The sequence below is a fragment of the Physeter macrocephalus genome, chromosome 6 (assembly GCF_002837175.3).
Source record: "Physeter macrocephalus isolate SW-GA chromosome 6, ASM283717v5, whole genome shotgun sequence".
Taxonomy (NCBI): domain Eukaryota; kingdom Metazoa; phylum Chordata; class Mammalia; order Artiodactyla; family Physeteridae; genus Physeter; species Physeter macrocephalus.
The window spans coordinates 97219720-97239099 of NC_041219.1; the positions used below are offsets into that span (position 1 = coordinate 97219720).

The 19380-nt window shown below is 34.9% G+C and overlaps 1 protein-coding gene across 1 annotated transcript in view; it reads right to left on the reverse strand.

Moving 5' to 3' along the window:
• Positions 1-19380, reverse strand: part of CNTN1 (contactin 1) — a 232519-nt gene that overhangs the window by 30092 nt on the left and 183047 nt on the right. Inside the window, exons 21-23 of the mRNA XM_024122931.1 lie at positions 15673-15859; positions 6201-6313; positions 5246-5402 (exon numbers count right to left, since the gene is read on the reverse strand). Coding sequence (XP_023978699.1) covers positions 5246-5402; positions 6201-6313; positions 15673-15859 — 457 coding nt within the window. The remainder of the gene's footprint in view (positions 1-5245; positions 5403-6200; positions 6314-15672; positions 15860-19380) is intronic.

Genomic DNA, 19380 nt, shown 5'->3' on the forward strand with positions numbered 1-19380 from the left:
TGAATCCCACACAACATGTAGCAAAGTAAAACAAAATATTTGGTAATTTCAAAGTAGTTAGGGTGATAGCATTTCCTGAATGATAATATCTGATTGTGTCATAATCACAAATACAAGACTTTAAAGTTATGGTGATGGACCTATAAGAATGGCATGCAACTGTAACATTATTGTCATATAATATACCATTCCAAAATTTTAGGTTAGTAGTTAATTTATTTATGGAAATCTATTTTTCCAAATGATACAGGACATTTACAAAGTTACAGGTTTGGGGATCACTTAATTATACAGCAACCTGTCATTAAAGAAGGCAGAATAAAGTAAACCTAAGACCACCATGCATATTACCCTCTCCTTCTATATACAAGCTATTGTACAAAATTAGGTGCTCAAACTATTTTTGGTTTTTGAAAATGCTTACCAAGGATATTTTGCAAAATTGCTGACATTAATTCTTTATGAATTTTAATTTCATAAAGCATGAATTAAATCTAAACATTCCGACTATCCTCTTGTTCCTTTTATACTACACTACTGACATGGGTAATGGAGAAGGGAGCATGTGAGTAATGGAATCAAACATCTAAAGGTTCCACCTAAAGACTGGTTTCCTAGCCCTTTGTCTTCTGCTACTGGGAAGAAAGGACACAGTGAAAAAAAATCTGTTTTTCATCAGTGTTGAAGTCAGTGGCTTTGGTTATATATATAGTTTAACTTAATAGCTTGGAGTTACCAAAAATAGTAGGTTAAATGTTTAGATTACATCATCTATGGTGACATCAGGATAAATTACAGATTTATTCGAAGACATGAAGTCAACAAAATAAATATATAGTACCTTTAAATCAAGTGGAAAAGATGCCTTGTTCTTTTAGAACCTACCCTAGACTTTACCACTACCCTCTTTCCAGTCCAGACCATCATCATCTTAATCCTTCTATGACAATAACCTTGTAATTCATCTCCTTATATCTTATTCCCCTACTATATATATTTTCCAAAATCACGAAAGTGATTTTTCAAGTGCAAATATATGATATTACTCCCACCTTAAAGATTTCAAATGACTACTTTTTGCCCTCAGGAAGAAGTCCAGACTCTAAAATGTCCTTGAAAGTCTTCATTTGATTAAGATAGCTATAGTGTGTTTAAAACTAAAAGAAAAATAAAAGCTCAAAATATGCACATTCACACATTAGTAATGAAATACATGCTTCTCTGTGGACATTTATTTATGACCAAAGATCCTTGTTAATCTATATTCTAACATTTGTAAGTGAATATGTCATAAGCTAAATTAATTTATTAAAATTTATATTTAGAATATTGTAGCTATATTAACAAGATTCTTAATTTAACTCACAATGATCTATAAAAACATAAGATTCTTAAAAGACAATATAGAATGTATTAGCCATAGTATGTTTGTGACGAATCATTTACAGTATTATGTTTGCCTCACTGTGAACTATAAACATCTGATAGGGAACAATTTATTAAGACAGCAGTTGACAGTGTTCAGGTCAGAGATAAGTGGAGTTACAGATTACCATGTCTAATAAATTTTCTAGAATATCTCTAATACTAAGTCTTAATCTTTGTAAGAATCAAACTTGTGGATGAGTATGTCATAATGTAAATCACGTACCCAATGGGAAAACATATCAACATTCTAGACATCTAAATTATAGTTTAAGTTGCCAAATTATTCTTACTTTATACAGAAATCATGAATTCATTCAAGAATTATTTGTTAAAACCCTGTTATGCGCCAGATATGTCCTCTGAGTGCTGGGGATTCAAGGGTTGAACAAGGCAGGCAAGAACTTGCTCCCTCAGAGCTTACATTCAAGTAAAGATAAAGATAGACAATAAACAGTATAAATTAATAAGATAATTCTAAATAGCTATAAATATTATGAATAAATTTAAAAAGTGACATGATATGACAAAACATTGGAGCAGAGGGCTATCTTACATTGATGGCTGTATAATAATTCTTCATGGAGAAGATGACATCTGAGCAGAAACAAAAATGACAAGAATGACCTGTTGTGCCAAGATCCAGAGAATCCCAGGCAGCAGCAAGAAAAAGTACAGGTGGTTAAAGGTAATACGAATAATGTTGGTATGTTCAAGAAGCAAAAAGAGGTCAATGGACCAAGGGTGAAATCAATTAACTGAGGGGAGAGAGTTTGGTAGGGCCAGATTATAAAGGTAGGTGGTGAGGAATTTAGGTTTCATTTTATAGGATATCTTTCTAAGAGGAGAGTTATATGATTTGACATGTTTGAAAGGATCAGTCTGGCTGCTGCATAGGGAATGGACTATAGGAAGTCAAAACTGGAAGCCTAAAAAATTTTTAGAATTGTAATAGAGCCAGAGAGGAATGATTGTGATGTGGACTCGAAGGCATGTGGAAATATACAAACAGTAGCACATTTTAAGTATGTAAACTATGCCTCACATATTTTAGGCATTCAATGTATATTTGTTGAATGAATGAATTGACAGCATAATGTATATAAATATGAAAATGTAGCAGTGTATTATATTCATGGCTACATATTTTAGGCATGAAAACTGAAACAGAGGAAAGTACTGGGAGTCTTTTAAACTTATGAGAGAGCCTAAAATTTTAATTTGTATTTAAATGCTTTTCTCACTACAAATAATTTAAACAATTTGAAAATAAATCCAAACTTAAATGAGAAAATTCTAGAATGGTGTTATTCACCAAACATCTGACATTTCCTCATGTTAATTCTACAGTTGTTTTTTTTTTTTTGTACAGTTATGGTCAGATTGAGATAAATAATAGAAATTCTGCATTAATAAGAATATTTTCCATTACTTAGAAAAAAAAGCAGGAAACTATGTTTGAGGTTTCTAGAAAATCATACTCTGTGTCTTCTGCACATGGGCTATTTACACTGGGCAATCAGACTATAAACTTGGTGTGCTGCAGCTGGTCCATACTACTTTCCAAAAGGCAACCATTACATTTTAAGGAAGTTTATGAGTGAGTTGGTGAAAACACTGTTATTAAAATTGAAATTATGTAAACTTATTAGTTAAATGAAAAAGTTTAAAACAAAGGTAGTAAATATTCAGTCTCTTCACTTCCTAATTACTTACTACATTTTAATTGTCATCAATGCTCTTGAGGTTACGCCTATTGCGTCTGTATGGTGACAATCCTATCACAGTGTGCTCCTAACCACCTCTTTCCAACTCCATTTTTAGTGACATCATGTGGGAAGCTTGAAATCGGACATGACAAAATATTTACATCACAAAAATTGGCAAACACTATAAACCAGGGCTTTCTCCCACCCAGGAGAGTCAATTGTTTAACATTTACCAGTACACCACTAGTTATAACTGTACTAATGCTACTGTCACTGCTACAGCATCTGTCCCTGCTACAAACTTCTATAGTCTAAATTCCAGAAACTACGTTCTGCTTTGCATTAGGAATGAATCAAGGGTAAAAATGAAGAGAGCAACAGTGTGCCACAGCTGGCTTTTAGACAGGGAAGGTCAGTGTTCAAAAGTACTTTACTTAGTCTGTTTGCATTTTACCACCCTCAAAATAATGTCCACATTTGCCTCTCATTTCCTTTTGTGAAACAGCCCTGCTAAGTGCAAAACTATTGAAGCTGTGTGTTATCAAAGTTCAAAATTTAGAAAAAGTTTCAAAAATAAAAAGATGCCATTTTCTCCTATTAAAATAGTGATGACTTAAAAGAAAGAGACTAATGTTGGAGTGGTGCTACATTAGTACTCATACACAATGATAATAGGAATATAAGTTGATAAATATTTTAAAATAAATTTTGAAATATAGAAGTAATACTCTTTAACTTATTGTTTAAATTTAACCTGCAGAAAGATTATTTAAATTTAACCTGCAGAAATATTTATAAAAATGTACTCAAAATAGTGTTATTTATGATAGGAAAAACTGAAATGGGTAGATAACTTTTGTACATTTGTTTGAGAGAATATTATGTATAATTTTAAATAAAATGAATAAAGTTTTCAATGACATGAGGATGTTCATAAAACATAATTGATAACATTTGGATATGACACGATATATTCAAAAGAAGCCAACACATGAAATTATATATGTATATAGCATAACTAAAAGTAAATTCCACTGAACATTGGTTAAGCAGTTAGAGTGTTTGGAATATGACTATTTTCTTTTCCTTTCATATATTTGCAATTTTCTAAAAAGACATAATAATGTCTAAACTAAAAGTGCTTTCAATGTAAATAATTTGAATTTATAAGAAAACCTAAAATTTCCATTTGTATTTACATGCTTTCTCACTACAAATAATTTAAATAATTTGCAAATAAATCCAAACATATTTTTAAAAAGTCTAGAATGGTACTATTCACCTAACATCTGACATTTCCTAATGTTAATTCAACAGTTTCTTTGCATAACCATGATTGGACAAAAAACACTGGAATTGTTTTAAAGAATTTTTATTTTAGGTTCATATGTAACATATTCATCTATTTAGCTATAAATCACCAAATTTTCTTCTAAATCAATTATTGCCATCTTTGCTTTAGCATCTTCTAGCACTTCATAGTCTCATAAAATTCTCAATTTTAATTCAGTATAATTAAACTATACCATGCATACAGGGTGAGAGAAAATATCAAAATTTTTAAAATTAGTAGAGTTCTACAGGAAGAAATAACTGCCTTAAATATTTATTTCAAATTAACCAATGCTGTGAGAAATAATTAGAGTCTGCAGAAAAGGAATAGCTATACTGAGACAAATAGACCTACTGGTAAAGGAAGGAACTATCATCTACTGTCTTTCTATCTTATTATATTAATATGTGTAAGATAAAGAAAAGGGGGTGAGAAGAATACTGATAGTTGTCCAGTGAATTTCCTTTTGATATAAGAGAAGTTTGGATATTATTATCTAATGATCTAGTATTATGTACCATTTTAATGCATTATGGTATTTTAATTGTGCTTTGCTGTCCAGATAATAACCAATAGGTATCTGATATGTTGCAAATGTACTTTTGTGACTCATAAATGGAGAAGTTTCAAGTTTCAGGGCATCCTTACCATTTCAAATCTACTTACAAATGATACTGATATTAGTGTGAATATCAGTCCCACATTTACCCTTGAGAAGCCATATGGGCCTAGAACTTACGAGTACTTAATTAAAATGTGCCTTAAATGATTGGCTTACCTGAAATTTTGACTTGAGACACCACTCCATCTCCTCCATCACTGTGTGCACGAACCTCTACAACATATTCTCCATCCCTGGGGATTGGGACTTCTATGGAGTGTTTATGAGTTGAATACAGCTTGCCATCATGCTGCCCATCAGGTCTATAGAGTACCTTTAAAAGTTTCAAAATATGTATATTTAATAAATTGGCAATAAGGTGCCAATGCCCTAACATTAAAACCAGAATAAAAACACTTATACTTTTATTAATTAAAAAAAAAATCTTAGGGATCTGTGTGTATGTAATACTAGCTGGAAAAGTCATGTTATTTTTAATTCACAGAAATTGATTTCATCTATTTTTAGGGTGATCCAAGAGGATGCATCTTAAGCATCTAAATTTTATTTTTTGAAATTACCAAAATAGAGAGAAAGAATGTGTCTTTTTATGAAAAAGTTAAAAAATGAGTGCTCTTTCAATATATTAAATTAGTCTAAAAATTGCCTAGCAATTAATATTTTTTCACACTGTTTCTAAAAGTTAGTGTTGACTGAAAAATGTGATTGTGTGATATAGAGAATATATAGAAATAACCTTTTTTCCATTTTTGTTCATTTACAGAGGGTACCTCATACATCAAATAATTCACTGTGTGCTTGGCAACACTATCTTAATCATTGTCAAACAAAAATGGATTCTTTCTTTCTCTCTTTTTTAAACACTAATTATTCTAACAACTCTATTCTTTAAAGCAGTTATTCTATCTATCTTGCTCATTTGACATAGTATTTTTCTAGAATTCACTGAAGATCTTTTCTCATTTCAAAATTTATCATGTCATCTGATTCTGCTTCACAGCTAGAATAAGAGAGAGCTGGATGGGTTTTGGCAAAACAAAAAACCAAACATCAGTCACTCTTTGTAAGAATGAAGCTTGTGTGGGAAATAATCTAGTAATCTTTTATATACCTTATATCCTGTCACTGTGGATTCATTTGATAGTGCAACCACATGATCCCAGGTGATTATGTAGCGTGAACCAGACCTTATGGAACTGATGATCCTTGGAGGCTGGCTTGGAGCTGTGAAAGTAATAACATGCAACTGATAGTGACCATATCCAATTTCAATTCTGCAAGCTGTATCACATCGGGAATTATAATACTGATAATGATGTGACAACAACAATGGCTAATTCTGATGTTTGTACTGTATGCCTGGCACTATGGTATGCACTTTACATCCATGGGTTCATTTAATGCACTCTGTGACCCTGGGAGGTAGGTAATAAAATTATCTTTTATTCTCTTCTCATCAACCTTAATTTGGATGTCTCTCTCCACCAGTCTTTTGAAACTTCTGTTTTCAAGGTCATCAATCATCTCCACTTGGCCAAATCTAATGTCACTTTTTTATTCTTTTAAAACTTAACATCTTTGCAGTATTTCACAGAGTTGACCTTCCAAGTCTTTCTTGATCTTTTCTTAAATTTCATAATCTCTTATAATCTTTCCTCCTATCTCTCAAGTTGTTCCTTCTCATTAATCATCCTTTGCTAGCTCCATGTCCTCTGCCCAGTTTCCAAATGGTGGAATGACTTAGGACTTGATCCTGAGCACGCTTCTCTCCTCTATATATGAATCTTCCCTAAACCTTACACCTGGGCCCATGGTTTTAAGTACACACAATTTTATCTCAAGCTCATCTCTCTCTTGACCTCTAGACATATATGTGCAACTTCCTATCTCCTCCTAAATGTCTAAAAGGTTTCTCAAATGCAATATAATCAAGACAGAACATTTACTATGTACTCCCAAATCTGCCTTTCTGTGAGACTTTCCCATATTTACTAAATGGTACAACCAAACCCCCAATTTCTCAAGCCAAAATCGATTCAGTCTTCCATTCCATTTATTGCCAACATCCAAATTAGCTGTGAATTGTCAACTCTGCCTGCAGAAAATTTTCCACTTCTTTCTATCTCCATTATCACCTAATGCTGGCCACCAACGTTTCTTCCTCAAATACTAAAAAAGGTCTCCTAATTTGCTATTCTGCTTTCACTTTTATTCCACCAGTATCCATTGTCTACCCAGAACAATTAAAAAAACCATAAATTAGATATCACTCTCTGCCTTCTATCTTCCAATAATTTCTTATCACACTTAGAAAGAATTTTAACTCCTTACTATGATCTATAAGACCCTTCTTATTATGACTCCAGCACACTTCTTCCTCCTCAACTCAGAGCCTATGCTCTGGAACTATTGGCCTTTCCACAAGTAAAGCATACTGCACTCTTTTCATATAAAGGCTTTGTGCTAGTTATTTTATCTGCCTGATAGAATCTCCTCTGCAAAGACCTCCTTCTTACTACTCATATCCTAGGTCAAATGGCATCTTCTCTAAGAGGATATTCCCAACCATCAGATTGGAATTCGGCTCCCACCCAGGCAGTTTTAAATTGTATTATCTGTTTATTTATTGTATTTTATTTATTACTTAATTCTAATTGAAGTGTAGTTGATTTACTATATTATATTAGTTTCAGGTGTACAACAGTGATTCAATATTTTTATTGATTCTACCACTTTAGAAGTTATAAAATATTGGCTATATTCCCTATGCTGTACAATATAGCCTTGTAGTTTATTTATTTTATATATAGCAATCTGTACCTCTTAATCCTACCCCTATTTTACTCTACCCCCTTTCCCTCTCTGCACTGGAAACCACTGGTTTGTTCTCTATATCTGTGAGTCTGCTTCTATATTGTTATATTCATTCATCTGTTTTATATTTTATTCCACATATAAGTGGTAACATTAAGTATTTGACTTTGTCTGACTTACTTCACTAAGCACAATACCCTCCAGGTCCATCCACATTGTTGTAAATGGCAAAATTTCATTCCTTCTTTAATGGCTGAGTAATACTCCATTGTATATATATATACCACAACTAATTTGTCCCTTCATCTGTTGATGGACATTTAGGTTGCTTCCATATCTTGGCTGTTATAAATAATGCTATGAACGCTGGAGTGCATGCATCTTTTCAAATTAGTGTTTTTATTTTCTTCAGATATATATCTAGGAGTGGAATTGCTGGATTTAAGTTTTTTGAGGACCTTCAATTTACATTCCAACCAATGATATACTAGGATTCCCTTTTCTTCACATCCTTGCCAACATTTGATATTTGCAGTATTTTTGATGACAGCTATTCTGACAACTGTGAGGTGATATCTCATTGTGGTTTTGATTTGACTTCGTCAGTGATTAGTGATGTTGAGCATCTTTTCATGTGCCTATTGGCCATCTGTATGTCTTTTAGGAAAAATGTCTATTCAGATCTTCGGCCCATTTTTCTTTCTTTTTTTTTTTTTTTTTGTGGTACGCGGGCCTCTCACTGTTGTGGCCTCTCCCGTTGCGGAGCACAGGCTCTGGACGCGCAGGCTCAGCGGCCATGGCTCATGGGCCTAGCTGCTCCATGGCATGTGGGATCTTCCCAGACTGGGGCACAAACCCGTGTCCCCTGAATCGGCAGGCAGACTCTCAACCAATGCGCCACCAGGGAAGCCCTTCTTCCCATTTTTTTACTGGGTTGTTTTTTTGATATTGAGTTGAATGAACTGTTTACATATTTTTGATATTAATTGCTTATCTGTCATATAATTTGCACATATTTTCTCCCACTCAGTAGGTTACCTTTTCATTTTTTCAATGATTTCCTTTGCTGTGCAAAAGCTTTTAGGTTTAATTTGGTTCCATTTGTTTATTTTTGCTTTTGTTTCCTTTGCCTGAGGAAACAGACCCCCAAAAATGTCAAATAGTGTTCAGCCTATCTTTTCTTATAGGAATTTTATGTTTTCTGGTCTTACATTTAGCTCTTTAATCCATTTTGAGTTTATTTTTGCATATGGTATTAAGAAAACCTTCTAATTTCATTCTTTTGCATGTATCTATCCAGTTTTCCCAGTACCACTTATTGAAGAGACTGTCTTTTCCCCTTTGTATACTCTTGTTTCCTTTATCGTATATTAATTGACTATAAGAACATGAGTTTAGGGCTTCCCTGGTGGTGCAGTGGTTGAGAATCTGCCTGCCGATGCAGGGGACACGGGTTTGTGCCCCAGTCCGGGAAGATCCCACATGCCGTGGAGCGGCTGGGCCCATGAGCCATGGCCGCTGAGCCTGTGCGTCCGGAGCCTGTGCTCCGCAACGGGAGAGACCACAACAGTGAGAGGCCCACGTACCACAAAAAAAAAAAAAAAAAGAACATGAGTTTATTTCTGGGCTCTCTATTCTGTTCTATTGACCTATGTGTCTGTATTGTGCCACTACCATACTGTTTTGATTACTGTAGCTTTGTAGTATAGTCTGAAGTCAGCAAGCATGATACCTCCAGCTCTGGTTCTTCATTCTCAAAATTATTTTGATCATTCAGGGTATTTGTGGTTCCAAAAAATTTTAGAATTATTTCTTCTATTTGTGAAAATGTCATGGGTATTTTGATACGAATTGCACTAAATCTTCTCTATTGATTTGTTTTGGTCTGAATTTTATTTATTTCCTCTCTTATCTTTATTATTTCCTTCTTTCTGTTGATTTTAGCCTCTGTTTCCTCTTCTTTTTCTAATTTCTTTAGATGGTAGGTTAGGTTGTTTATTCAGATATTTCTTCTTTCTTCAGGTAGGCCTGTATGGCTATAAACTTCCCTCTTAGAACTACTTTTGCTGTGTCCCATAGATTTTGGAAAGCTGTGTTTTTATTTTCAGTTGTCTCTAGGTATTTTCTGATTTTCTCTTTGATTTCCTTCATTGACCCCATTGGTTTTTTAGCAGTATGTTTTTTAGTTTCCCTAGGTTTATGTTTTTCCCATTGTTCTTCCTGTAATTGATTTCTAGTTTCATACCATTTTCACTATAAAAGCTGATTGATATAATTTTTATCCTCTTAAGTTTTTTGAGATTTGTTTTGTGGCCTAGCATGTGATCTATCCTGGGAAGCATGCCATTTCAACTTGAAAGAAATGTGTACTCTGCTGTTTTTGGATGGAATGTTCTATAGATCTCTATTAAGTCCAACTGGTCTAATGTGCCATTTAAGGCCACTGTTTCTATTTTTTTTTTAATCTTTTTTTAACATTTTATTGGAGTATAATTGCTTTACAATGTTGTATTAGTTTCTGCTGTATAACAAAGTGAATTAGCTATATATATACACATATATCCCCATATCCCCTCCCTCTTGCGTCTCCCTCCCACCCTCCCTACTCCACCCCTCTAGGTGGTCACAAAGCACTGCGCTGATCTCCCTGTGCTATGCAGCTGCTTCCCGTTAGCTATCTATTTTACATGTGGTAGTGTATATATGTCAATGCCACTCTCGCACTTCGTCCCAGCTTACGCTTGCCCCTCCCTGTGTCCTCAAGTCCATTCTCTATGTCTGTGTCTTTATTCCTGTCCTGCCCCTAGGTTCTTCAGAATCTTTTTTTTTTTTATATATTTTCCATATATATGTGTTAGCATATGGTATTTGTTTTTCTCTTTCTGACTTCACTCTGTATGACAGACTCTAGGTCCATGTACCTCACTACAAATAACTCAATTATGTTTCTTTTTATGGCTGAGTAATATTCCATTGTATATATGTGCCACGTCTTCTTTATCCATTCATCTGTCAATGGGCACTTAGGTTGCTTCCATGACCTGGCTATTGTAAATAGTGCTGCAATGAACATTGGTGCCCAGTAGTGGGATTTCTGGGTCATATGGTAGTTCTATTTTTAGTTTTTTAAGGAACCTCCATACTCTTCTCCATAGTGGCTGTATCAATTTACATTCCCACCAACAGTGCAAGTAGGTTCCCTTTTCTCCACACCCTCTCCAGCATTTATTGTTTGTAGATTTTTTGATGATGAAGGCCACTGTTTCTTTATTGATAATCTGTCTGGATAATCTACCCATTGATGTAAGTGGGATGTTAAAGTTCCCTACTGTTATTGTATCAGTGTCAATTTCTCCTTTTTTGCCTGTTAATATTTGATTTATATGTTTAGGTGCACACATGATAACAAATGTTATACCCTCTTCTTGTATCACTTCCTTTACCATTTTATTATATTATGCACTTTTCTATCTTTTGTTGTAGACTGTATTTGTTATGAGTATTGCTACCTCAGCTTTCTTTTAGTTTCCATTTGCATGAATCTCTTTCCATCTCCTCATTTTCAGTCTCTGTGTGCCTTTAGCTCTGAAGTGAGTCTCTTGTAAATAACAGATAGATGGGACTTTTTCCCTATTTAATCAACCACTCTATGTCTTTTAATTGGAGCATTTAGTGTATTGACATTTGAAGTGATTATTGATAGATATGTACTTATTGGCATTCTGTTACTTGTTTTCTGGTCGTTTTGTAGTTGTCTTTTAGTTTCTTCCCTTGTGGTTTGATGATTTTCTTTATTGGCATGCTCGTGTTCCTTTCTCTCTAGTTTTTGTGTATCTATAATTGTGGGGTTTGACTTGTAGTTACCATGGAGTCCATATATGTTGACCTACAACTATAACTACTTGTTTTAAACTGATAATCATTTAAATTCAAACACATTCTAAAAGATCTATTTTTTAAACTCCCCTCCACACATTTTCTGTTTTGATGTCATATTTTGCTTCTTCATGTTTATCCTTTAACAGTCTATTGTGGTTATAGTTGATTTTACAATTTTCGTTTTTTAATCTTCATAGTTGCTTCTTTAAGTGGTGATCCACAGCCTTTACTATATATTTGCTCTTACTAGTAGGGTTTTATTTTCATATCAACTCTTACTACTTGTTGTAGCCTTTTCTTTTCCACTTAGAGAAGACGCTCTAAAATTTTTTGTAAGGTTGGCTTTGTATTGGTACACTCTTTTAGCTTTTGCTTCTCCTATCTCTCCTTCAATTCTGAATGATAACCTTGCTGAGTAGAATACCCTAGTTTGTAGGTTTTTCCCTTTCACCACTTTAAATATATTATACCACTCCCTTCTGGCCTGCAAAGCTTCTGTAGAAATATCAGCTAATAGCCTTATGGGGGTTCCCTTGTAAGTGATTCTTTGTTTTTCTCTTGCTGCCTTTAGAATTCTCTCCTTATCTTTAACTTTTGCCATTTCTTTATGATATGTCTTGGGTCTCTTCGGGTTCCTCTTGTTTGGGATCCTCTGTGCTTCCTGTATCTGGATATCTGTTTCCTTCTTCAGGTTTGGGAAGTTTTCAGCCATAATTTCATCAAATACACTCTTGACCCCCTTCTCTCTTCTTCTTCTGCGACCCCCATAATAAAAATGTTAGTATGGGGGATTCCCTGGTGGCGCAGTGGTTGAGAATCTGCCTGCCAATGCAGGGGACATGGGTTCGAGCCCTGGTCTGGGAAGATCCCACATGCCGTGGAGCAACTAGGCCTGTGAGCCACAGCTACTGAGCCTGCACGTATGGAGCTTGTGCTCTGCAACAAAAGAGGCCGCGATAGTGGGAGGCCCACACACCGCAATGAAGAGTGGCCCCTGCTCGCTGCAACTAGAGAAAGCCCTCGCACAGAAACGAACACCCAACACAGCCAAGAATAAATAAATAAATTAAAAAAAAATGTTAGTATGCTTGATACTGTCACAGGGGTCCCTTAAACTGCTCTTAATTTTTTTAAATCTGTTTTTCTTTTGCTGTTCTGATTGAATTATTTCCATTATTCTATCTTCCAGATTGCTTATGTGTTCTTCTGTATCATGTAGTCAGCTGCTAATTCCATCTAGTGTTTTTCATTTCAGTTATTGCATTCTTCAGTTGTGACTTGTTCTTTTTTACATTTTCTAATTCCTAGTTAAGATTTTCACTGTCTTCATCTATTCTTTTCCCAAGTTCAGTTACCATTCTTATTACTAATGCTTTAAACTCTTTATCTCTGCTTCATTAGTTGTTTTTTACAGAGGTTCTTTTCTTTTTCTTTTGTTTGAAACTAATTTCTCTGTCTTCATATTTAACTTTCTCAGTCTCTTTGAAATTAGGTGAAACATTTAACTATTCAGTTCTTGAAGGGGTGTTCTTGTGTTGTCGTGCCCCTATCAATCTCTGTGTGTCCAGTGGCTTTGGTGGGAGATCTGGATCTGAAGTGAGCATGGGTCACATCTCTTCTTACGGTGTGCTGGTAACTATCACTCTGCTGGAATATGGGGCTGGGGACAGAAGGACTAGATCCAGAGCCAGGTGTGTATTGGAGCTTCTCGTATGCTCAGTGGCCATCACCACCCTACTGGGGGCAGTTCTGAGTCCGAAGGTGCTAGAACAGAAGCCCTGAGGGTCAGGTCTAAGCTGGTTCCATTCCCTCTAAATGTGTCCTCTCCCTCCCCACAGCAACAGAATAATTGCCTCAGAGGGGAGCAGTGCAAGAGCAAGGGGTCCAGAGTGGGTGCCCAGTGCAGGCCAGAACATGTGATAAGACAGTCCTGGCAAGCCAGTCAGAGTTTGAGACAGCTCCCAATTTGGAGCCTCTGTGAGCACAAGTAATGGCTGCCCTTGCCCCATTCAGATGTAGTGCTGGTTCTTTTCCAGTTCTTTCCCCCACAACTGCACACTTTCCTTGGCAATGTAGCCTTTGTCCTATCATCTGGGACCTTTTCTGAAGAAGGCAACTGGTGCAGGTTGGGACAAATGCTGGGAAAGTCCAAGGAAAGCCATCAGAAGATTTTCAATCTGGTTCCTCTGTCTTGCTCCCAGGAGTAAGGAACTGTGTATGCACACTCTTCGTGAGTGGAGTCTTATTTTATACAGCCCTCTTGTAAGTCCCACTGGTGGTTTAATCTGCTATGGGGACTCATCTTTCTGGTGTTGGACCCCAGGGTTGGGGTGTCTGATATGTGGCTCAAATCCCTCACTCCCCAGGAGATCTCTGAGTCTGTGATATCCTCCTCCTCTTTTATGTCCCGTACTAGGGTCATGAGTCCCAACCTGATTACTTCTTCTCCCTTCCTACTTGACTCCATGTGGATATTACTTTACAGCCTTGGTTGTAGAAGAGTATTTCTGCCAATCTTCAGTTTGTTTTTAGTGAGAATTGCTCCATGTCTAGATGTATTTTTTTTTTTTTTTGTGGTACACAGGCCTCTCACTGTTGTGGCCTCTCCCATTGCAGAGCACAGGCTCTGGATGCACAGGCTCAGTGGCCATGGCTCACGGGCCCAGCCACTCTGCGGCATGTGGGATCTTCCCGGACCGGGGCACGAACCTGCGTCCCCTGCTTCGGCAGGCAGACCCTCAACCACTGCACCACCAGGGAAGCACTAGATGTATTTTTAATGTGTTCATGGGGGGGAGGTGAGCTTAGGTCCTCTACTTTGCCATCTTGGTCTCCTCCTCCCATATTATCTGTTTATTCACTTTATTGCTCTGTCATCTGATGTTATTTATTTGTCATATTTCTCTCCCTCTCTTTCTCTTCCTCTCTTTCCATTAGTTTGTTAAACCCTGTGAGAATAGGATCTGGGTCTTGCTTCATCCTTTCTGTATTGTCAACACCTAGACCTGTTCTGGGCATGTGGCATATTTTTGATGAATGAATAAATTGAAAAAAGAACAAAGGAATGAATGCTCTTTTTACAAATTAGAAAGCTGAGGTTTAAAGATTTGATGTAATATGTCTACTGTCACACATTGAGTAAGTGATAGAGACAGATTTGAAATGCCTGTCTGATACCAAAGCCTGGATCTTACCACCATGTTATATTATTTCATTAGAACTTTCTTTTCCCCCAAGTGAATTTCATAAATTTTCAAACTCTAATGGTAATCATGTCTTCAAATTCTTGTGAAGTTTCCCTAAATTCTGAATATAAGTTCTCCTCTTCCATCTGTTCAACTTGGGTTCAAAAAAGAGCTATCATAGTGAAGCCAGGGAGATGGGTATGACCAAAAAATGTGAGCAGGGCAGGTGGTCTTCTTATATTAACAATGAGAACATACAGTAATAAGAGAGTGAACGTAATGCTACAACATTTAACTTGCATTTGCATTGTGCAGTGATGAAGGTTTATAAATCAAAGCATAGAAAAATTATAGAATTTTCATTTTCTCATGTTGTTGATGCATTCCTATAAAACCAAGTTTAAAACAATAAAAAATTAATTGTCTAATGATACAAAATTTTGTTGGCAGTCTTTACAAAGGGAGGTTCTGTAATGGAACATTAAATGTGTGAAGGTATTCTCCACATTTTTTCATCATCTACAATAGCTATCAATGCTTTTGTTTGTTTTTGTTTTTTTAAATATTGTGTGATTTTAAAGGTTAAAATTGAAAACCAAAAGTGCTCAGACTGCTAGGTAGTAATTTTCTCTCAAATATACCTGCATCATCACTGAATCAATTGGGAGTTTTTGACAAGTATAAAATGCAAATATTGAGACTCACGTGCTTTCTTGGTGAAGGTCTCAATCATATCACTGGGAGGTCCACACCCTGCGCTATTGCAGGCCCTGACTTCCATAAAGTACTGGGTGTCAGGCAGAAGGTTCTCCAGCCTGGCAGAGTATTCTTGGCTAGTGACTTGCACTCTGTGTGCAGCTGCTTCTTTATCATGGACAGCCCAATACCGAATCTGCAAACATACAAGTTGAGTAATATTTTTTCATGATTCAGACACTTCAGTTGCAAAAAATTCTTTCAAGTTGTTCTGACACTTGATGTTGGCTGAGCATCATATTCTCAAATGTTACTTAATGTTACTTACATTTCTATCAGTCTTAGAAAATGACAAGGCACACAATGCAGATCTGATTAGAAGTGTCAGAAGCAAATTAAAGGCTCACCTCATTGCCTGAAATAGTCACACACAGACGAAAAAAGAGAAAAAGCCAAAAAAATGTGCATAAGATTTGCTCTCAAACTGTAAAACTGGTTTCTGTTTGGAAGTATTTGCCACAATAATTTATATCATTTATTTCCAGTTTTATTTGTGTTTACATGATTGCAAATTTGTTAAGGGCCATTGATAAACAAAAATAGTCATGCTAGCTTAATTACTTTCTGCCAGCTTATTTCAGAAGTATGTATATAAAATTATTTCCTTTGAACTTATATAGAGGCCAGATATCAAAGAAATATTATACCTAATAACTTGATTGGTTGTAGAAATTATCTTTAAAATAAGTTTTTAAAAATTTCATTTATGTTGTGATTAGAAATGATTACTTTTACCAACCAGCATATCAATGACAGCCTTCCTTGTCTCTTAAAGTTTAAGTAAAAGCTATGAATTATAATATTCATTCTTCCAATACAGCTGTTTTATTGGTTAAAAATCTATAATTACATCTCAGTTATAAATAACAAGGAGAGGATTGCTTATAAGTATACTGCAATTTTATATTTTAGATGCCCTGTCTATAAAACAATGGGATTTTAATTTCACAATTAACCAACATACTGGAAGATAATATCTAATATTTATATAATCCTGAAATTTTTATTTATGTAAACACATAAAAAACCATTATAAAATGGAACTGGATGGCTCAAATTCCCTTAGTAACAAAGTGAGGTTTATATGAAGAATGAGCACATTTCAGAACAAAGGCTAGTTACTAATTGCTTATTGGTTTCCTTTGTAATATTTTTATTTTGTTTACTAGGGCTCATTTTTTCTGATGCAATAATATATTTCCTAATAGTTTTGATGGAATCTCTTTGGCTTTTCTGTCCTCTGACCAGAAGGATGGCTTCAGAACCGAGGAAGTGGAATATTACAAGTGGCTCCAAAGGCAGATCTCAGTTGGCAGAGAAAAGACTTTATGAGGATGGGACCCTCCTTGTGAAGGCATGAGTTTCCTGGTGTTGGAAGCATCCAGGCAGTGCTTACATTCATCTGAGAAGGAGGAAGACGGCCTTTATTTTAGTGGAAATTTGAACTGTGTGACATGTAAGGCCTCTTCCACTGCTTGACTGAAGAGAAATAAAATGAACATTTATATTCTAGTGAAATGCCAGGTATTAAAGTAGAAACATCCACGTGTATTATTTTCTCAACAAACCAATAATAGTAGTATTTAGCCTGTTTATAGCAATCAAAACTGATGTCCCCGAGGTTCAGACATTTTTATGTGGATGCTTGTTGACTGAGAGCACATTTTAAAATCTTCATTCATTAGAACAACTTTTCTATCCCGTTTAAAGAGGAGAAGATTTTTAACTAGACCATTTCTAAAAGACACTAAGAATTAAAATGAGGACTTAAAGTGACAAAATTTTTTGACATTTTACCCAAAATTCCATGAGGCATTTTGGCAATACAAAAGGAAAGAACAAAATTTTCTTTAATTTACTCTTCACACCTATATCTTAAATGGCCAATTATTTTATTCATCTGATTTTAGCAGGGATCTATATTACACAGTCTCCATTGAAATTCACAATAAATTTAAGCAGTGCCTTAGTTATGCCCTGGTAACTAGGTAACAGAGAGAGTTATTGAGTGTATCAAATAATCTCTGACTTTCTTATTTTAGAATATGAGATTTTTTTACAGACACTTTTACAGTATTTTAAACCTCTACTAATGAAAGCATCTGATACAAAATTATTTTGGTTGAATAATCTGTCTCTCCTTAAATTAAAGCATACCTTTAGATTTAACTTGCAATGTTTTCAAAGAATTCTAAAATAAATAGTGGATATATGTAAAATGTAGCATTATTATTATTTTTTTTCATCTGAACTAGGACTGGCCATGCACTTAGAAATAATTTCCAAATAGATAATTTGGACCACTGTGTTTGATCCCTGCAGTGAGTTGCCCACTGTGGTGAAGAACCAATATTAACCTGTGAGAAAATTGTTTGGAGTGAAGGGTTGAACCTGTAGTCATGGAGCAGAACAAATGCACTCCTTTTGATTAATCACTAGGGAGACCAAAAGGCAGGCTGGATGAACTAGTGGAAAAAAATAAATAAATGAAGCAGGTCCTGCTTTATGGACAGTAGACCATAAATTCATTTTCACATGCTAGAGCAACATATAGTGTATTTATTTCTATTTAACGCTGTGGCATTATATAAATTTAACTCTTTATTTACATGTTCCTAAAATCTCCACAACACCCCATGTCTAGTGTTAACTTATCTTAGTGCCTATTAAACAATTATGGAATTTTACCTCATTACTGGTCTCTACTATTGCTAGGTTATAAACTCCTTGAGGACAGGTATTCATTACTTCAAATGCTGTGTACATAGGACCGCATTTGATGTATGGCACTCATTCATTCATTGACCAAATATTTACTGGGTATCTACTTTGTACCAGCTATGTGCTAGATGCTAGGAATATAGTAATGAACCAAGCAAACATGTTTTTTCCTCCATAGATCTTATAAATAAAGTAAGAAATCAAAATGTTTAAGTTCACATAAAATTACTAATATATTTGATGGAATGATCTAAGTGTATAATTTTGTCCCAAGAAAATTTACTCTTTATAACAGTATTGGGAAGTTGAAAAGAAAAGCCTCAGAATAAGGGCTAACTCATATAACAAAGAATAATTATAATTTCCATACATTTATGAATGATAACACCACTTTTGTACAAAGATAATAGTTATATCCCTTCCGAGGAAAATTTAAGAAATTTGTAGGAAAAGCAGCTCTTTAATCCCATTTTCTCCAAAGAGGCTTAGAATAAAACCTGGATGTTATAATTATGGAAGTATTTAAAGATATTTAGTACTTTTGAAAATTAGGCTTGCTCCATTTTATTATTTTCTACTTCAGTAAACTTTTGTATCAGATTTCCAAACTTTCTCCTTCAAATTCTGAATTTTCTGAAAAAAATATCTTCTGACAGCTGAATATTCTTTTGTTATGGATTTAATAGAGTTTTTAGGAAAAAAATCTAAATACGGTTATTTAAGTGAAAAATATCTAAAAAGATATTATATAATAACTTTATATTATCCAGATCCTAGACTAATTCAAGTATTAGTACATTCTATGGGTTAGGAATAGTAATAATATATATCACTCAAAATCTGTATTCTCACACTTCTTGGAACCTATTCAAAGTTCTTTTTTATTCTAGCCATTGGTGCAGGAACCAAACAATTCTATGTAGACTTTAACCAGCT